Raw genomic sequence first — 20,790 nt, 5'->3', positions numbered from 1 at the left:
AGAAGATGTTAAGGAAAAGGTATTGGAGTAGGAGAAGTTCTTCAGACTGTTACTGAGTAACCGCTGTCCATTTGTACCAGCGGCTACTTCCTGTTTGGAACGCCAGGGGGGAGGAGCCCTGTGTTTAGCATCTTGACTGTAAATAGTTTTAATTCAAAAAATGATGAATGAAGCTGATAGAAACTTAGAAATAAGTGTTTTTTTTCCGTTTTTCTGGTAAAAAAGTCATTTTTTAGAGAAGATTTTCTGTTTTCATAATGAAAGTTTCACCTTTGTTTAGTTAAAATGATCGGAAACCGTTTTTCTATCCGAACGGCACAGACAGACAGGCGGCTGTGCCCCTCGAAGGTCTTTCATCCTCGTCTTCATCAAAGAGGCGACAAACGACACGGAGGCGTCCATGATCATCTTTTAATAACACATTCATATCTATGCTCTGTTTGTTTACAAGGAATTAAACGAGTGTTGATGAGGACTAAAGAAATCAGGCAGGCAGAGGGTGAAAGTCCACATGTTCAGGTGAGGAGGAGGAGGAGGGCACAGGTGTTGTGGGCCCCGCCCCCTCCTCCTCTGGCCTGCGCCGGCGCAGTCAGCGCACAAAAACAGGTCCTTTTGTTTTCATCAGCAGTGAAAGAGGAAGTGGCGCTGGCGCTCATGAAGGCTTTCACAGAGGAGAAAATGCTAAATGCACCCGAACAAAAGAGATACAATCTGCTGTCAGAAGCAGGGAGATCGGGGGGGCGACCGGAGCTCGTCTGCAGCAGAGCCGGGGGGCATGTTGGGTTTAAAGACATGAATTCATCACAGGCGGCGAGCTTCGTCCCCCCCGCTTAGAGTCTTCTGAAATCATCTAGGAGTGGAGGGAAAAAGTCCAATCATCTTTGGAGGAAGGAAGGGTTCTTCTTTAATAGACTATCCACTACAGTATATGGAGATGCCGCTACCGGGTTATTCTTTAAACTATAATATCTCTCAGCAATTTCTGTCTTTTTTTCTGCATTTTGTCAGCTTTATAAAGGAGAAATTACTGCTTTTATCTATTTTGTTTCCTAAGAGGTAGATCAACGAAATGATGAGATGTTTTCTGGTGTTGTTCCGGAGGAGAGTACCAGGGGGCGCTGTGGAGCCGAGCTGGAGCACCGGGCGTGGATTCCTGTGGGGTTCGAGGCTTGAAGCCCCTCCAGGGTGACCCGGTGACGGGTCCCGGCCAGGCGCTCCAGCTCCAGCGGTCCCGCCCGGACCCAAAACCCCAAACGTTTGTTCCGTCTCTGGTGGAGAGGAACCGAATAAATTAAAGTGAACCGTGAGCGTCCTGGATTCTGTTCTCTTCTGAACAATCTTCTAGCTGAGGTTTTGCGTTGAGGTAGCGATATGTGTCAGGAGGTTTGCGTGTTTTTCTCGGGGTGCGTCGTGTCCGGCAGACCGGCAGGCGTCTGTTGGAGGCCCGGGGTTGGGGCCGTCCACCTCCGACCCGTCCGGCCTGCCACACTTCCAGCCTTCAGACGGCGGCGTTCTGTGGCGATCTACTGCATTTGTACTCGACGCCGCGTCCGTGTGCCGTCAAATCACAACGATGCATCAGACACGAGTGAAGAAAGAAACCAGAAGGCGCCTCAACAGCGAACGCGTCCAAACCGATGAAGGAAGGAAGAGGTGGACCTGGTTCCTCTGACGTTAACGGGCCCCGACAGGTTCCCTTCAAACCACGACACCAACCGGGTGGCGAGGGTCTGAGGAACATGACGCTCTGACCTCACGGGTCCATCATGTAACATAAACTGCTATTATTTCAGTCGGACAGGAAACGTCGAAACACAACGAAGGTTTGGGCGTCGTCCCGCAGAGAGGCGGATGTTCACGCATACGGTGGGCGGCGCCAAAGCCCCTGCGGCCCGAAACCCAAGCTCCAACGCTTTCACAGCGTGGGCGCCTCCTGCTGGTTTGACGCAGTAACTGGTACTGGTTAGTACTAGAGCGAGCTGGTCGCCACGCTGTAACAGATCGAAAGGGAAAGTAATATGATCAAAACACTACTTCATTAAAAAAAATGTGAATGAAAATTCAAAAAAGGTCTTAAACAGAAACGAGAACACGATGGCGTCCAGCGTGGGAGAAGGCGGGGCCCTGCTGTTCCGCCGAGAATGACCTCGCTCATCGAGAAAGTCAAAGCAGGTCACGCTTCTACCAAGGAGAGGGGTGAGGAGAACTAACAAGAGGAGGCGGAGCCTGGTTGGCCCGTCCGTCGCCCCTCCCCCACCTTCCTCTTTGTGAGTCGATGGTGCAGCGGTGCGACCCCGGGTATCAAGTCCAAATGGCGCTTGCTGCGTATTTTCTTACTAAAACAGAAATGAGCCTGCAAGTTGAAGCAGGAGACCAAAGGGCGGCGGCTCTGGGCGAAGCCGCGGACGGGGGAGGGACTTCTCACAGTCTCTCCTCCGCCAGACAACAATGGAAGCAGAATAGATTTGTCTCCATCGGTTGGAGGTCGGTGATGGAGTGCTGGTTGGAGCTCGTAAAGATGGGCGTTAGGTGGCAGTGTCCTTCATAGACTGGTCTGTTCTCAACCGCGCTCTTTTTTACTTTTTCTCCAAAAATACAAAAGTATCAACGTCTAGAGTTTCTATTTTGCAGCATCGCTGCTGTTTTTGCTCCCATTTTGCAAAAACCTTCCTCCGATGCCATCAGCTCGGGTGGAGGAGCGTACGGCCCCCCAGCACAGGTGGAGGAGCGTACGGCCCCCCAGCACGGGTGGAAGAACATATGGCCCCCCAGCACGGGTGGAGGAGCACATGGCCCCCCAGCACGGGTGGAGGAGCATATGGCCCCCCAGCACGGGTGGTGGAGCGTACGGCCCCCCAGCACGGGTGGAGGAGCATATGGCCCCCCAGCACGGGTGGAGGAGCGTACGGCCCCCCAGCACGGGTGGTGGAGCGTATGGCCCCCCAGCACGGGTGGAGGAGCACATGGCCCCCCAGCACGGGTGGAGGAGCATATGGCCCCCCAGCACGGGTGGTGGAGCGTACGGCCCCCCAGCACGGGTGGAGGAGCACATGGACCCCCAGCACAGGTGGAGGAGCACATGGCCCCCCAGCACAGGTGGAGGAGCATATGGCCCCCCCAGCACGAGTGGAGTTGCGTATGGCCCCCCAGCACGGGTGGAGGAGCGTACGGCCCCCCATCACGGGTGGAGAAGCACATGGCCCCCCAGCACGGGTGGAGGAGCGTACAGCCCCTCAGCACGGGTGGAGGAGTACATGGCCCCCCAGCACGGGTGGAGGAACATATGGCCCCCCAGCACGGGTGGAGTAGCGTACAGCCCCCCATCACGGTCGGAGGAGCACATAGCCTCCCAGCACGGGTGGAGGAGCGTACGGCCCCCCAGCACGGGTGGAGGAGCATATGGCCCCCCAGCACGGGTGGAGTAGCGTACGGCCCCCCAGCACGGGTGGAGGAGCATATGGCCCCCCAGCACGGGTGGAGGAGCGTACGGCCCCCCAGCACGGGTGGAGGAGCACATGGCCCCCCAGCACGGGTGGAGGAGCGTACAGCCCCCCAGCACGGGTGGAGGAGCGTACGGCCCCCCAGCACGGGTGGAGGAGCACGTCCCTCTTCCTACTTTTTTAAGTTTCATCAAACCACATTCTGACAAGAAAAGGAAACATTCAAACACACACACGGCCAACGGGGAGTGCGGGGGCGCTGTGGTCAGTGCAGGTCAGGATTCACATTCAGAGACGTCAGAGCGAGCTGGGAGGGGGGGGCGCGGGAATGCCAGCCCCCACTGTCTCCATTTACGGCTGTGATGTAGCGCCTCTCAAACCGAACAAAGTAACCTCTGCTTTGGTGATGGTGTCACAACAGTAAGGCAGTCGGGAGTGGGGGGGGTCCGTCGGGGGCCCCTAGCAAGCAGAGCCTTAGTCCACCCCGAGCCCTACCAGACCCCCCAGGAGTTAACACCCATCCCCATTGGCCCGTCTCAATCACACTTCAGGAAGACGAGTTTTCCCACCCAAAAGGAGTCTCCGTCCTCCTGAACTCACGCCGTGTCGAGACACACACACAAAAAGCAACGCGATGATACCAAAAAAAGTTTCCTTAAAAAAATAAAAAATATTCAGGACTATCGGCTCTTCTTATATAAAACTCCAGCAAACCGAAAAGAAAGAAAAAGTTCGGAATACTGAGGTAACTTTACCCTGAGGTAGCTTTTTTCTTTCTTCTCTTCTAAATTTGGCAGGAGTCCACGCGTTGGCCCCCCCCCTCATAATCACACATGGGCGGGGCCAGAAGGCTCCACCCACAGGCCTTTGGCAGACTGGGATGTAAAGGCTGGGGGCCTCACCAAGGGGGCTCTGGTTCCCAACAACAAGAGGAGCTTTTGGTCCCGAGACCCCACCCTCTCAGACGCACCTGTCACATACTTATCCAGGTGTGGGAGGAGCTTCCGCCTGAGTCACCGCGCTCCAAAGGCTCCCCCGAGGGGCCCAGGCTAACTCACATATCATATATATATAATATATATAAAATATGCCGTAGAGGGTGGGGGCCGCGAGCCAGCTGGCACGGCTGCTGGCGTTAATGGGAGCCGCTGCAATAGAACTGCAGGACCCCTGCGGCCCCCGCATCCCTGCTGTCTGTGGCTGCGTCGACCCCCCCGCGCAGCAAGGCGTTGAGGGGAGGTGTCCTCTTCCATCCCCCTGTTGTAGGCCACACATGCTACACGCTGCAGAGTCAAGGGGGCGGTGTCAAGAGCCCCGAGGGCGGGGGGCGTCGGACGCAGCGCTTCCTCGAAGATTCTATATTTACAACCTCACTGCGTCGTCTTCTCCTATATATTTCAGAGCAGTGTTAACATCTCAGGCCCCCTCCTCCAGACTCAATGCTAGAGCCCGGACCTCCAGAGCCCCCCAGCAGCACCCCGGCCCCCACCCAGCTCCGTTTCACTGCATTCTACCGTTAATAGCTCTGAATAAAACATTTCTATACATATATCTCTGTTCTCAAAAAAAACCACCCGGAGGGGCCGAGTTCAGACAGATGAAGGGCGGGGGGCAGCAAAGAAGAGGGGGAGGGGGTAAATGTGTGATTACAGGGGGCGCAGCTGCCCTCCCCGCTCACAGAGAGTGAAGCCAGCTGTGCTCTTACATCGCCCCCTGGTGGGATTGACAGGTAGCTGCATACAAACCAGGCTGCCAGCAGGAGCACCCCCCCACCTTAAATTTCCCCTTCTTTCCACCCCCCCCCCCCCCCCCCCCCCCCCGTCTGCACTCAGCCCCTCCCCTGGCATCAGGTCTCTCCGTATTCAAGTTTCATCTCATTTTCTGTGTTTTGATTTCATCATCCCTCTGGGACGCGCCCCCCTCCCTCCTCGTCCCTCCCCACCCGTCGGCAGGTCCGCGTGTTGCTCTTCTGTGTCCGTCCGTCTATCTGTCCGTGCATGTGTCCGTCAGGCAGGGGGGGGGGGGGCCTCAGCATGTCGGGACGCTCGGGGCCCTCACTTCCGGCGTGGCTGGTGGTCCTGAGCCAGGCCCTGGGGGCTGCCCATCTCTGTGAAGCCCTGAGGGTGGGGGCCGGGGCTCATGCCCCCCATCCCCCCCTTCTGTGCCTGTTTAACCTGTGTCAGGATGTCCCGGATCTTCCTCTGGGCCAGCTGGAGCACAGAGAAAACACAACGTTGGGGGGGGCCGGAGGGGAAAGCTGAACGTGTGCAGACAGGAAACCCCCCCCCCTGAGTACCTGGCTTGCATAGAAATGTCCGTTGATCTTGACGATGACCTGGTCATTCTCATCGGGCGTCTGCTCTCTGGGCACCACCACCTCCGCCGCCGTCAGGTTCTGCAGCTCGTTCACCTGGAGAGAGCGGCTGCAGGTTACCGACAGGTAGCAGAGCTCCGCCCCCTCACCCCAGAACCTGGCTAAGCTTTCCTCTACGCCCGACTCCCTTCATTCTACAACAACCCCACGTCAGGATGCTGAGCTACATGTCCATGAGTGGGTGTCTCACCGTCTTGCCTCCTTTTCCGATGACCCTCCCAGCTGCTGCAGCGGCCATCTTGATGTGGGTCTCCAGCTTCACCTCCTCTTTGGGCCCAAAGAAGTTCTCCTCCTTGAGTTTTCCGTAGATTCGGCCCTGGGCCTGAATGTGGGACAACAGAAGGTCCAGTTTTCTCATCTAGAAATCTGAAGGAGAACCCTGAACTCCACCACCAACCAGGGACTGGGGTTGGGTTGTCGTATGGATGGGGTATGTGTTAACCCCTTGTGCTATATTGTGGGGTCCAGATGACCCCACTCCCAACATTAACATGCCTGGAGGCATGAGGGTTCAAATGGATCATGGAGCAGAAAGAATAATTCTGGTTTGTGTCTGGCTGGAATTCAGTCGTACATCTGAAAGGAGCGGTGAAGGAACAAGCCTGGAGCCAGATTCACTGGATCTGCAGCCCTTTGACCTTTGACACCAAGCCTCTGTCTGAACTCCCTCCCTGCTAACTACTAACAAAGCTATCTAGTGTGGGATCATCTGGGGCCATGCTGATGTTAGTGACGGTCTAAAGTCCAGCAATGTTCAGAAATCCACGTGGATGTGGATCGACCACAGGTTACCCGCTCTGCTATAGTTCCATCCATCCATCATCCATCATCCATTCATCATCCATCAATCATCCATCCATCCATCAATCATCCATCCATCAATCATCCATCCATCCATCATCCATTCATCATCCATCCATCCATCATCCATCCATCATCCATCCATCTATCCATCCACCCATCATCTATTAATCCATCCATCATCTATCCATCCATCCATCCATCCATCAATCATCCATCCATCCATCAATCATCCATCCATCAATCATCCATCCATTCATCATCCATCCATCATCCATCTATCTATCCATCCACCCATTCATCATCCATCCATCAGCCATCCATCTATCCATCCATCCATCATCCATCCATCCATTATCCATCCATCCATTATCCATCCATCCATCCATCATCCATCCATCCATCATCCATCCATCCATCCATCCATCATCCATCCATCCATCCATCCATCCATCCATCCATCCATCCATCCATCCATCCATCAATCATCCATCCATCATCTATCCATCCATCCATCCATCCATCCATCAATCATCCATCCATCATCCATCCATCAATCATCCATCCATCCATCATCCATCCATCATCCATCCATCCATCCATCATCCATCCATCCATCAATCATCCATCCATCATCTATCCATCCATCCATCCATCCATCAATCATCCATCCATCATCCATCAATCATCCATCCATCAATCATCCATCCATCCATCATCCATCCATCCATCCACCCATTCATCATCCATCCATCAACCATCCATCCATCAATCATCCATCCATCTATCCATCCTTCTTCCATCCATCCATCATCCATCCATCAATCATCCATCCTTCATCCATCATCCATCCATTAATCATCCATCATCCATCCATCCATCATCCATCAATCATCCATCCATCATCCATCCATCCATCCATCAATCATCCATCCATCATCCATCCATCCATCAATCATCCATCCATCCATCAATCATCCATCCTTCATCCATCCATCAATCATCCAGCCATCTATCCATCCATCCATCATCCATCCATCCATCATCCATCCATCCATCAATCATCCATCCATCATCCATCCATCATCCATCCATCAATCATCCATCCTTCATCCATCCATCAATCATCCATCCATCCATCATCCATTCATCCATCAATCATCCATCCATCCATCCATCAATCATCAATCCATCTATCCATCCATCATCCATCCATCCATCAATCATCCATCCATCCATCATCCATCCATCCATCCATCATCCATCCATCCATCAATCATCCATCCATCCATCATCCATCCATCCATCCTTCATCCATCCATCAATCATCCATCCATCCTTCATCCATCATCCATCCATCCATCATCCATCCTTCATCCATCTATCCATCCTTCATCCATCCATCAATCATCCATCCATCATCCATCCATCCATCCATCAATCATCCATCCATCATCCATCCATCCATCAATCATCCATCCATCATCCATCCATCCATCATCCATCCATCATCCATCCATCCATCCATCAATCATCCATCCATCATCCATCCATCCATCATCCATCCATCCTTCATCCATCATCCATCCTTCATCCATCCATCAATCATCCATTCATCATCCATCCATCCATCCTTCATCCATCATCCATCCTTCATCCATCCATCAATCATCCATTCATCATCCATCCAACCATCATCCATCCATCCATCATCCATCCATCCATCATCCATCCTTCATCCATCCATCCATCCTTCATCCATCCATCCATCCTTCATCCATCCATCCATCATCCATCCATTATCCATCCATTATCCATCCATTGCTGTTGTCTCCAGAACCCACTGCAGACTGAAAGACTTGTGCTGGTCTTAGAGCCGGGAACCATTTCCCTCCCCAGATTTAACAGGCACCACTTCTAAATTCATCTAGAGATGCATTTTCCTTCCTGAGTTTTTAAATCTACTGTTAATGAAAAGAGGTTCTGATCACTTCCTGGTTTAGTGCCTTCATCTGGGGTTGAGGTTAAAATCCTGAAATCTGTCCTGGACCACCACTGTCCTCTGGACTTTAAGGTGGAGACCCCTGACTGTATACAGTGATGAGAGTCAGGCAAGGAAAAAATCCCTGAACTGTTCTTTGAGCGATATGGCGGGCACAGAGCGAAATTTTGGAAAAATACGTGGTCTTAGATGCATTCTGGTGCATTCTGGCAGCTAGTTATTCACTTCTTTATCAAGAAACTAAGACTAATTGGAGCATCATGATTTGTCATTCAAACCCCTAGTTTGACTCTCCATTAAGGACTTGCTGGTCCCAAAAAAGAATTTGGAAAATTGCTCAAAGTAACACAATCCTACAATCTACGCTTTTCCTTAAAGCTGCAAAACATACAATTGCTAAAATATAGTAACATCAAAGCCCCAAATGGCAAAAAGAACACCAGTAACTATGATATTCTATGAAAATACCTCAGTTATTTATACATTATTTCTGCTTTAGAAATGACTGATGTACAACATCCACTTGCACTGTTTTCTCAAACTATAATTACATCAAAATATGGGATCTGCTTTAAACTATAATTCTATAACATAATACATCAATTCTTTAACACCAATACTAAGTAATCTGGGAAATATCAAAACAAACATACAAACTAAGCTAAACATTGTAAACATTATTTTTTAAGGGAGTGCGGGTCCAAACCATCAAATACTTATAATTAATGTTAACTATACTGAACTAAATCATGGTAATTAGGAAATACAAATAAATTAGATAGAGAAATGTATTCAAAAAAAAAACTGAAACTCAAAACTAAAATTGAAATTATTTCAAAATGTGGTTTTGAGATTATTTTACACAAAAAAGTATTTGACCTACACTACCTTAAAAATCTTTTTTTTCCAGCCAAGACCACTTCAATTTGTTTTTTATCGTCTTCTCACAACTGAGGTCGTGACCACGCTCAATAATGACGATGCCTGCCATTATTTTAACACAAATTTGATCGCAAACTCTTCAGATGTGTTTGTGAAAGTTTAGCGTGGGTCCGCCAGTTTTGGTCTCTAGGGAAGCAAGTCACGCTGACCACGTGGTGCAGACAGAGCCAATCAGACCCGTCGACGCATCCGAAAGCAACTAAAACGTCCCGTCATTGGTCAATTAGGCCGGGAAGACGAGAGATGGCCACGACCATAGAGGAAGCGATCTGCGGAGAAATATAGAAAATAAAGCTAAAATTAGCTGATTTCAGACCATTTTCTAATCCGGAAAGCGATTTGTCCGTAGAGATCAGGTCTTTATTTCCCGGAAAGTACGTTCGGTTTGCTCAAAAACCCGGATTTCCGGGAATTCCCGGAAGACTTTCATCACTGTGTATATGAGAACTGGACCAATCACTGCTTATTGACGCCGTCCAACACGCCGGCGTCCGGATCAGGAGAAAACGGGGCCGGACTGACCTGATGTGTTTGGAGCTGGTGGGATGACGTCACAGTCTGATTACCTTAAACTGAGCCTCAGGGGGTCCCGTCACGATCACCATCCTCATCTTTGAGTCCGGACTCTCCGCCGGCGCGATCTGGAGGAACCAGAACCAGAAGCAGAGTGGTTGGCGCTCCGGCTCAGCCCGCCTCAGACGGACGTCGACGTCCTGGACTCACCTTGATGGAGGCTCCAGCGAAGCGGCTCAGCTGTTTGATGTGTTGCCCTTTCTTCCCGATGATGGCGCCCACGGCCTGAGCTGGGATGTACACGTGGACGGTCTCCTGCTCCGGGGCCTAGGAGTGTGCACGTACACGCACGCACGCACACACACACACACACACAGCAGTTCGTGAGTCCCAGAACCCCCATCAAACACCAGTGTTTGACAGTGGAGTGGATTTTTACCCCGAAGCATCCGTAGGGGGCTCCACTGCCGGCGTTTCCAGGGGGTGGGGGGGGCATGTTGGAGGAGGAGGGGAAGAGGCCCAGGGCGCCCAGGTTGAGTCCGGGGATCAGGTGAGTCTGCTGCTGCAGAGACAGAAACCCAAACGTTGGTTCCGTTCACACTCTCAGGGCCGGTCCAAAGCGGTCCCAGCTGACAGGGGGCGTGGCCACTCACGTTCATGGCGGCGATGTCGTTCTCGTAGGCCTCTCTGACCTTCTTCATGACCTCCACCTCGGCCCGGCAGCAGTCCTCGATGGAGCCTTTCACCGTGATGGTCCTCTCCGGGTTGTACAGCGTCAGGTCCTGGAGCCTGCAGGCGCCGGGGGGAGGGGCCACACATAAGGACAAGATGTCATCTCTCATTCAGCCGTTCTTAAACGACCCCCCCCTTATAACACTCCTTCAGACAGTATGACCTCAGACCGCCGAACTCAGCAAAAACAGATTATTAATCCAGATTAAAGACGTTCAGACAGACACAGGAGCAGGTCTGCAGCGTGACCCCCCCCCTCCCCTCAGACCAGGGGGGGGGGGTGTCATGTGATCATTACACTGGAGGCAAGAGAGAAAAAAAAGCTTCTGCAAAAACAGAATGGTACATTGAAAAGACTCTTGTTTCATTAAAAAATATCTTATTTTCTGTCCTAAACCTAAAATGTTTTTCCTAAAGACCATTTTTCTGACAGCAGATTGACAGATGTAAAGAAAATCGCCCCTCAGAATTTAGTCTTCTCTCCCCATCGGCATAAAAACCGTCCATGGCGTGAGAAAAATGCTCGTACCAAGAATTCTGACTTTAAGAAAAAGTTCTAGCTGCGTTTCTTTCCATCACACGTCTGCGCAAAACCTTTTCCAACTTGGAGAAACGTCGAAGAAAACACCATTTTCACAATGACGTGGTTTCCCGTGGGAGCTGTGGATCCAACAATTCCTCATGACACGCCCACCTTTGGATGAGCTGTCGCTGTGGGACCTCTGGTGGCGCCGCCGTGCAGCGGCCAAGGCCGCCAGCTCCTACCAAGAAGCGCATCGCCATCCGGTTGTTGGTCACGTGACTCATTTAGTTTGAAGAACGTTTTTCTGCTGCTGTTTTGTAAAATCTGTCAAAACGCCTCAGAAACCTCCAAACACTTCGTCACCAAAGTTTTTCCACATCATCGCGTTTCCACGAAGCGAATTTTTATCGCAAATCCAATTTGTGCGATTTCCTAATCAACGGAGACGCAGCTACCAAGACACATTTTGTCGTCATGAAACTACTGATTATTATTAAGTGTCTGTTCTGTGGGGACAGATCTCCAGGAGGGGTTCCCTCCCGTCTCCTCCCGGTCCAAACCCCCCCGGTGCCGGTGCGGACCCTGAAAGTGGACCCTTACGGGGAGATGGTGATCTTGGTGTCCGTGTCCTGCTCCACTTTTTTCAGGTTGCGTCCTTCCTTCCCGATGAGGCGACCCACGAAGTTGTTGTGGGCCAGAATCTTGAGCGGAACCTCGTCGGCTCTGAGGACACGAGCAGAGAGAGAGAGAGAACGTCAGCGCCGGTTCTCCCGCCGTTTGTGACGCCGGAGAACCGGCGCTCAGGTTCTGGAACCCTGAAGGTTCCAGGGAGGTTTAGAATGGGAAAAAACAAAACCTACGTTTTGGTGTCTTTGGCTTCCTGGTGCATGATGTCCAGGATCATGCGGCAGGCGGCGGAGCAGCCCTCGGGGGTGGAGTGGATGCTGATGGGCTTCTCGGCGGCGCCGGCGTTCTCTTTGCGGTGAACGTCGATCCTGTGGTGACAGCAGTGATGTCATCAGCCTTCGATGACAGGGGGATACGTTTCCCTCATGTTCTGCCACACGTTGCAGTACAGGCCGTGTCCCACAGACGCTGCGTACATTTAGCGCCTTCTGCGAACTTTAGTTTTAGTCTTTACCCCTCGTGCTATCTTGTGGGGTCCAGATGACCCCCCTTACATTGACAAAGGTGGATAAAGGTGGAAAGATTTCATGTAATCCATGGACACCAGTGAAGATCACAAATCATTGAAGAAAAATGGTTCAGAGCACTGTCTAGTGGGTCTAGATGACCCAACGTTAACGCTGGGTCATCTAGACCCACTAGACAGCACAAAGGTTAAGGGAAATTTTCACAGATGTCTCAGAAATGAACCAGGTTAAGAGGACGAACAAACGACGCCAAGTGATGATCGCACTGTGTAGTCGTAGTTCGTGCGTCAGAACGTGATCTAAACGTTATCCATCGGTGGTTCAAGTCTGTCAGACAAACACAGAACGGTCGTGGAAAGACACAAGTTTGCATCACGCATAAAACACACACAATCGTGTAAGATTTACGTAAGAATTACATACAAACGACAAAAAATTCCCAAAACTGAATTCATGTAAACATCGACAAACGCAAGAAACACGTTTTCAGACGTGGGAAGTGTGAAAAATCTCCGTGGCGGCTGTGCGACACGGCCATGACGGGATTCAACCCAACGGCCCTGACGGGGGGTGGCGGTCCTGAGAGTACCCACTTGCTCTGCGTCTGCTTGGTGATGTTGCGAATGGTGGCCCCCTCCTTGCCGATGATGGCCCCCACGTACTGCGTGGGCACCAGCAGTCTGAGGGGGATGTCGGCGTGCGGCGTTTTGGGGGGCATCCCTGAGCTGGGGGAGCTGCCGCGCAGGCTGCCGCGGGGGCCGTAGCCGGGCCGCCGGCCGTTGTCGGGCCCCCGCTGGCCCCCGTCCGCCTCTGAGGTTTCGTCGGGGATGTAGGTGATCCGCAGGGCGTTGTTCTCAAACTGGTACCCGTTCAGCTTCTGGATGGCTCTGCGGGGGGGCACACGGCACAAGGTCAAGCCCCTCCCCACAGACAGAGCAGAGGCGGGAAAACCCCTGCAGACGGTCTGCAGGAGGGGGCGCCAGAGCACACTGCAAAAAACTCTAAAACGTTTTCCACATCTGAGAAAAATGAATTCAATTTAGACTAAATATTCTGTCGTGTCAAAGGTTTCTACACTAGAAAAAATGGTTTCGTCAAAACAAGTTAAAAAAGAAAACATTTTTGGTAAAACTTGTTTTTAAATACATTTTAAATCCTGCAAAGTCAAAAGTAAATCTTGAAATTGGCTCCAAATATCAAAATCAGTCAATCAAAATCAAAATCAGTGTTTATTGTTCCAAAAATGATTTTTACCCCCACCCCCCCACCCCCAAAGTCCTATTTTGAGTCTTTATTCTAAACCATGATGAACAGTTACACTTTTTAAGGCAGATTTGTTTACTTACAAACTGTTGTTAAAAGCATTTCTGTTAAGAGTTCAATCAAAGCTACCCCCCCCCAGATACACTTTAGTTAATACTAATGCTAGTTTGGTCTTAAAGTTAGTGATATTTAAAGCCAAACCAGAAAAAATTACTTGGTGAGATTTTACTTTTTCCAGTGTATATTTAATGAACATTTATATATGTGACCCCCACCCCCACCCCATCCCAACAGCCCCTATTTTCAGACCAGTTAAAAAACATTTATCGATAAAGTTCTCTAATTAAATGTAAATGATGCTGGTCTTCAAAGAGAATTTAAGATATTTTTAAGATTTTTTTATCGTCTTCAGGCATTAAACCCTAATGAAAAGTTCCTCTGCGGTCGTTTTGAAGCAGGGCTGCACAGCGGCGCCTCAGAGAGAGGAGGCCCCGCCATCAGTCAGTACAGACAGTTTGGTGACGATAGATTCTGTATCTTCAGAGCTTTGAGCATTTTTGACCAATTAGGATTCATATTTTTATTTAAACAATTCTTTAAAATAAACACCACATTATATTCAAGTATGGATCATAATTGGTCAAAAAGCTGAAAATACCTCAAAATGATGTTTGTGAAACACTTCCTGTGGATTTGTGAGTTTATATGACATATAATATAAATTTGTTATTATTGAGACTGAATTTACTCCATGGGGGGGTCGGCCCATCAGGACAGAGAGCGGCGCCCCAGAGCGCCCAGCAGATGGCGCTCTGACTGCATGACAGTAAGGCACACAGTGGACTGAAGGTGAGGGGATAACTGAGGAAGAGGAGGGAGGAAGAGGGACTCACTGCCGGGCGTGCTCTCTGGTTGCATATGTCACGTTAACCACCGCCGTCTCGCCGTCCGTGTTGACTGAAGGACAAAAGATATCACATTTTATTTAAAAAAAAGACTTTTTCCTTTAAAATATTGAGACTTTTGCAGCATTTACAACTAAATTCTTGTCCATTTTTTTTATAATATACGACTTTATATAATTCAAATTTCAGCTTCTTTTGTAGTTTTATGATTCCCTGCTTGTAAATGTTTGACTTTATTTTAGGGAGCCAGTTTAGCTCGTGCTGGTTTGCGGCGCCTTCCGTCCGTGAAACCCGGGTTCGACTCCGGGCTGCTCCCTGTTCCCTTCTCTACCTCTGCCGGTTCCAAGCCCGATCCGGCGTAAAACATTGCCAAGTTTACCATGCGACTTGTTCGCCGTGGCGACCCCTGATGGGAGAAGCCGAAAGTGGAAGGTAAAAAATGTTTGACTTTATTTCTTAGAATTCTATTTTATTAAAATGTTCACTTCTTTTGCTATAATTTTAAGACTTTATTTTCTTAAAATTTCAACTTTTTTCTGATAATTTTATGAATTTGTTTTCATTAAATATGAACGTTTTTTCTGTACATGTAACAACTTTTACAAGTTTTTGACCTTTTTCTCATAATTGTACAAGTTTATTTCCGTAAAAACTGGATGGTTTTCTTATAAATATTCAATTTTTTGGTTATAAAATTGGAATATTTTTTATAATTTTAAAGGTTTTTAGACATCCTGTTAGCGCTTCATTGCTTTTGTAGTTCTGTAAACGAAAACAGAAAAATATCATAAAAAACACTTTTTTTGATCAAATACAATACATAATGTTATGGAAATTAGAATTTAGTCTTTTTTCTTATAATTTTAAAAAACTTTATTTTGGTCCAATTTAGTCTTTTTTTCCTATAATTCTTCGACTAAATTCTGATAAAATGCTGACTGTTCTTCATAATTTCCCGTCTCTATAATAATTTTCCTTTTCATAACTTTAGGCGTGGAGTCGGACATGTTTGTAGTCTTTTCTGTTACCCCTCGTACTCTGGGCGGGGTCAGACCGTGAGGCAGAAGAGGAGGACCCCACTCACCTTGTTCACAGTTTTCTACGGTCCCACACTGAGCCAGCAGACCGTCCAGCACCTGACGCACAGACACACAGTCACTAACGCTGCAGGCGGGAGTGGCCTCTGAGGTGTCTGCACAGGTTGGATGCAGCCATGCATGCATGCATGCAACCAACCTGTGCAAACGACTCAGAGGCATGCAACCTTCACAAACTTCACTTGGACAAGGGTTAGGTTAGGTCAAACATTAAATTCTTGAAAGGTGTTTATGGATTGTTTCTGTGATCTATAGGAAATAATAATGGAGCGCAACTTTCCTTCCACTGACTATTTTAAATATAATATCACGTGGGCTCCAACTATAATGCAGTGATCTTATTCCATCAGAAAGCTTATAAGCTTATGAAAAGCTCGATTTCCGCTGCAGCTCAGTTTCCTTCCAGGTGAACTAGCAGCCGTTGGCCGCCAGGGGGAGCCCTTTAGCTGCACATCTGCTCTCAGGTGTAGAAAGGAACATTTCCACAAACTCTGGAGACACTTTATCTCTGCAGTCAGATGTTTTCGATGGAGTGATATTTATGCCACCACATTGCAAACAAAACTTTCTAAGTTGCAAATAAAAATATAAAATTCTTGCCTTTAAATACTTTTTTTTAGCTTCCATTTATTTTGCTTTCATAAATTTTATTTTGTATTTATTTGATTTTAATTTTCTTTTTTTGCTTTCAAAAAAAATTCTTTTTTCAACACAAATGTTTTCTCATGCGTTGTGTCTCATCTCGTTTTTTTCCTATCTTTGATTTTTTTTCTTATAAGTTTCAGTTTAGCGTGACAAAGCTGCCATCAAACAGCTGCTGATTGGTCCAGATTCCAACCAATCAAATCGCTGCATTTGTCTAACATGGTGTCTGATAGAGAGGCAGAGAAACCGAACCAGCTCTTTTTACCCTCGATTTGTCTCTTTGGATGAAGAAAGTTTCCTTTTTTATCATTTTAATAATAATTCATACTTTCGTTCTTTTCTTTCTTTCTTTTGCATTCAATATTTTTTTTTGTTGTTGTCAGATTTGTGAATTTATTGCTGAGGATCTCCTGAAACTGTAAAGTTTATCTGCTGACATTAAATCAACAGGTCTGAGTGATGATCTGTGAATCCTGCGGAGCAAATTATTAGTAAAAAGTTTGATTTTCTTTAAGAAGAAAAGAGAGACATTTCTATTTTATGCTGCACACGTGTTTTGGAATAAAATAACAGCATTAATAAGCTAAAGAATGACGGCTCAGCAAAGCAGACTCAATGTATTTAACAGAAGAAGCTTTTTTAACTTTTTTGTTTATTTTCACAGCGTCTTATTTTTAAGAACTCGTATTCTTTTGTCCAAAGTTTTAAAAAAAAGTTACTCAGGACAACAAATGCTATTTTCTCTTCATATTTCAACCTTTATTGATGAAAATAAAACAATATTTCAGATACTAATCTTAATCGTAATCAGATGTAACGGAGACGGAGCTCGGATGTTTTTCTGCTGCGTCACGTTGGTCGCTACACTAACATGAATAAATACAAAAAACGTTTGATTTGATTTTATCAGCTTTCCTGCTCCTTCTGGGTTTTACGCAGAGAAAAACGGACCAGAATGGTTGAAGACGGCAGAATCCCTACGAACAGAACCGACCCAAAGTCCATGTCTGCCTCCAAACACGTCAATATGAGACAGAGACTCCTGATTGGTCAGAATCTGGGCCAATCAGCAGCTGTGTGATGGCAGCTTTGTCACGCTGAACCGAAACTTACGGAGCAAAATCAAAGATAGGAAAAAGTGAGATGAGACACAACGCAGGCGAAAACTTCCTTTTTTCACACCCAAAAATATATTTGGAAAGCAAAAAAAAACATTTTAAACTGAAAGTTTAGAAAAATTGAAAGCAAAACAAATGAAAGCAAATATTTCATATTTTCATTTGCACGTTAGAAGGGTTTCTATGCAGCGTGGTGACGTCAATATCTGTCCAGTTTTCCTTCATGACTGAGGGATTCATCAGAAGAACTGGAATCCGCTGAGGAACGAGCGTGACCTCAAGGCCGCGTGACCTCAAAGCTGCGTGGACGGTTGGAAAACGTCACTCACCTCCCACTGCAGGTGAGGCGGGATGTTTCGGATCTGCAGTTTCCTGGTCCTGAAAGGGAAGATGGGAAACGTGAGAAACGTATCCTCCAAACAGCAGAGACATCATGACACGTGACCTAGAAGGAGCGGACACGCGTGTAGCGGACACGCGTGTAGCAACATACACCACCAGCTGAAGCGGACTCATTTTCTGCCTTTATGCTACCGCCTGACCTAATGCCTTGCCCAAAGACACATCGATATGGAGCGTCGTCTCCCTCTGGGATTCAGAAGCACCTCAGCCTCAACCCAAACACTAAACTGCAGTGACAGACGCTCCACCACAGCCGGACCCGTCTTTCCACGACCGCTAATGCATAAGTTATACATCACGCATCCGGCGCACAGATCACGTTAGGATGACGTAACGATGCAAGAATCACTAATGAATTACATATAAACAGCACAATAATCACACGCTTCATGCGTGGTTTATTCGTACATCTGTGGTTTAAACTCTTCTGTGAAAACTTCACGTGAAGACCACAACTTTTCCACATATGTTCACGTATGACTAGTTTCCTTCTGTGCTCTAAATGTGAGACACGGCCTTCAGCGTTGGAAGACCACTGCAGCACAGACTCTCAAGTCATTAGATCCATTTATTTAAGCCGTTTATTCTTTGAAGCAAAATAAAAAGTTTTTCCTTGTTGTTTATTGTGAAATGTATGTTTTTAATAAAGTTGATTCTGTAAAAACAGACGACTTCACGAGAAAACAGGTTTTAGAGTTTTTACAAATTGATTTTTAACATGAAGCATTTTTTCCATTTGAAATATTTCATTGATATTAATAAAAAACTTGAGCTGCTGAGTGTTTCCTTCATTCAAACTGAATGAACCTTTATTGATAAAGCCCTTTCATGACTGCATTTCCTGTCTTCACTACCATCAACAGACCACAGTGTGTTGGATGAATCCATCGGACGACACATGTTGGTTGATGTTTCGTCCTGGACGGATGGATGACGGAGAGACGATGGTTATACATCCCACCTCTGTGGGATAAAAAAGTTCTTGGCGTTTTCCTCCGACAGGTGAAGCGCCCTGATCCGAGGGGCGGGGCTTAGCAGCACCAACGCGGATGAAGGGACTCTTCTTCTACTTCTGCCCACCCATCCGTCCTTTCCTTTCCCGCCCATCCCTAAGCTGTTGCCATGGTTTCAGCCAGTGAGCAGGTGGCGGTGGTCGGGGGTGGGTTAAGTTCTTTGACCGGATGGGGGTTGGGTATGAGCGGTTGTGGGGGTGGGATGGATGGTTTACAAAGGAGCTGATGGGATCTGGGTTCTTCAGCGGACGAGTGGGCGGTCTGCACCTGCAAAGGTGAGCCTTCCCCCCTCGCCGTCCGCCTGCATCCCTAGAATGGCACTAAACGCAAATGAAGTATTTTCGTGTCTTCACAAAGTAGAGAAATACATTCAAATACATTTTTACCCAAAGTACTGGGAATTTCTGATTTGAAGACCAGGTTGTTGCCACAGGTTTGCAACGAAATGTAGCCGATCACAAACTCTATACACACACAAATTTGGAGTTTGGCTCACGGGCCGGACTTTGGACATGTCTGCCTGGTGGAGCTGGACTGGTGGTTTCAACCGTCTCCACGGGTTTCCCCAAACCTTAACCCGGTGAGGACCCTCAGCTCTGCAGGGGCCTCCAGAAGCACCGGAGGAGTTTGGCATCGGTGGGCATCGGTCAGGAGGACAGAGGCAACTTTACGCGCCGCTAAAGGAATCAATGGCAGCTAAAGTGAATGAAATAAACTCCTTTAGACATCTGACCAACAGGATGGACGCCTTCACAGAGAACTAACGGTATTTGTGTTTGGTTTGGTTTCATTTATGTCATTAAATGTTGGATGCCTGCCTAGCGTCTACATAGTATTGGGTTGATGCTGTGTTGCTGAATGAAAATGAAACTGAAAGGATAAGAACTGGCAAAAATAAATAAAATAAAGAAATGATCAACGTTGACCTTAAATAAAGTGAAAACAGCACAATAACAAAAAATATATGTTTGTGAAAAATGCCAGAGCCGGGTATCGAACCAGCGAGCTTCTGCACCAAGGATTTCCCATGGATTTAATGGAGGCAGAAATCCTGGAATATCTGGAAAATGTCAAGGATTTGAAGGACCAGAAGTCATGGATGGAAAAAGCTGAAGGAGCTGAACATTTGAATAGTTGAATGGTTGAAATAGATGAAAAATTGGAGAAGTTAAGAGGTAAAAAACGATGGAAGATAAAGAAAGAAAAAGAGGAAAACAATGGTTGAAAGCCATAAAAAGGACATCGTCATCAAGATACTGATCACACTGCAAGTTTGCCTCATTTTAAAGCCCCAGCTGTGACTTTTTAAAGTCTGTTTGACTCCACGTCTGATCCCATCACTCCTCAGAGGACAAGCAGGCGCTGTGGTGGTCTTTTAAGGCGGTTTTTGTTCACATCGACGTCAGAAATAATAACCATCCAGATCTACAGACACAGAATGCTTGAGTAGAAACAGGGTTGACTTCCCGCTGCAGGTTATCGGCCATCAAGGACCGGCGTGAGCTCAGCTGTAGGCTGAAGCAGATGTTTGAGAGAAACACGGGAATGTCTTTATCTGTGGAGGCGTTTGCTGCTGCAGCTACCAGGAGGACAAAGGAGCACAGAGGAGGAGGAGGGAGAGCAGAAAAACCCTAAAGGCCAAGGGTCGGACCCCCACCCCCCAGACTTCAGCGATCCATCACAGAGAGAAAGACGTGCAAATCCTGTCAGGGTGTCCCCCGTCTTATCAGGTGCACCATCAGGACCTCCTTCTGGAGCCAGCTGAGGACCCCCATGGACTTCAGCAGAAACTTTACAGCCATCCACAAAACTGGGGGGGAAGTGACCCCTCCCTCACTCGCGGGTATTCATGCAAACGCCTAAGAG

At 48.0% G+C, this 20,790-nt stretch overlaps 1 protein-coding gene across 2 annotated transcripts in view; it reads right to left on the bottom strand.

Annotated features, from left to right (window-relative positions):
• Positions 1 to 397: 397 nt before the first annotated feature.
• Positions 398 to 20,790, bottom strand: part of igf2bp1 (insulin-like growth factor 2 mRNA binding protein 1) — a 40,606-nt gene continuing 20,213 nt past the window's right edge. Inside the window, exons 3-15 of one of the 2 annotated variants that reach the window (XM_023957843.2) lie at positions 17,839 to 17,887; positions 15,734 to 15,785; positions 14,638 to 14,701; positions 13,075 to 13,368; positions 12,188 to 12,322; positions 11,928 to 12,050; positions 10,726 to 10,861; positions 10,512 to 10,634; positions 10,283 to 10,399; positions 10,126 to 10,200; positions 6,005 to 6,136; positions 5,737 to 5,850; positions 398 to 5,650 (exon numbers count right to left, since the gene is read on the bottom strand). In XM_023957843.2, the coding sequence (XP_023813611.1) occupies positions 5,495 to 5,650; positions 5,737 to 5,850; positions 6,005 to 6,136; positions 10,126 to 10,200; positions 10,283 to 10,399; positions 10,512 to 10,634; positions 10,726 to 10,861; positions 11,928 to 12,050; positions 12,188 to 12,322; positions 13,075 to 13,368; positions 14,638 to 14,701; positions 15,734 to 15,785; positions 17,839 to 17,887 (1,570 nt within the window). In that variant the 3' untranslated portion in view covers positions 398 to 5,494. The remainder of the gene's footprint in view (positions 5,651 to 5,736; positions 5,851 to 6,004; positions 6,137 to 10,125; positions 10,201 to 10,282; positions 10,400 to 10,511; positions 10,635 to 10,725; positions 10,862 to 11,927; positions 12,051 to 12,187; positions 12,323 to 13,074; positions 13,369 to 14,637; positions 14,702 to 15,733; positions 15,786 to 17,838; positions 17,888 to 20,790) is intronic. The other variant, XM_023957844.2, reaches the window with a different exon arrangement.

This window comes from Oryzias latipes, chromosome 8 (genome assembly GCF_053564925.1).
Source record: "Oryzias latipes strain Hd-rR chromosome 8, Olatipes_Hd-rR_3.1".
Classification (NCBI taxonomy): domain Eukaryota; kingdom Metazoa; phylum Chordata; class Actinopteri; order Beloniformes; family Adrianichthyidae; genus Oryzias; species Oryzias latipes.
Note: the sequence above shows the minus strand (reverse complement) of the source record. Positions and strands in the feature narration are given on the sequence as shown.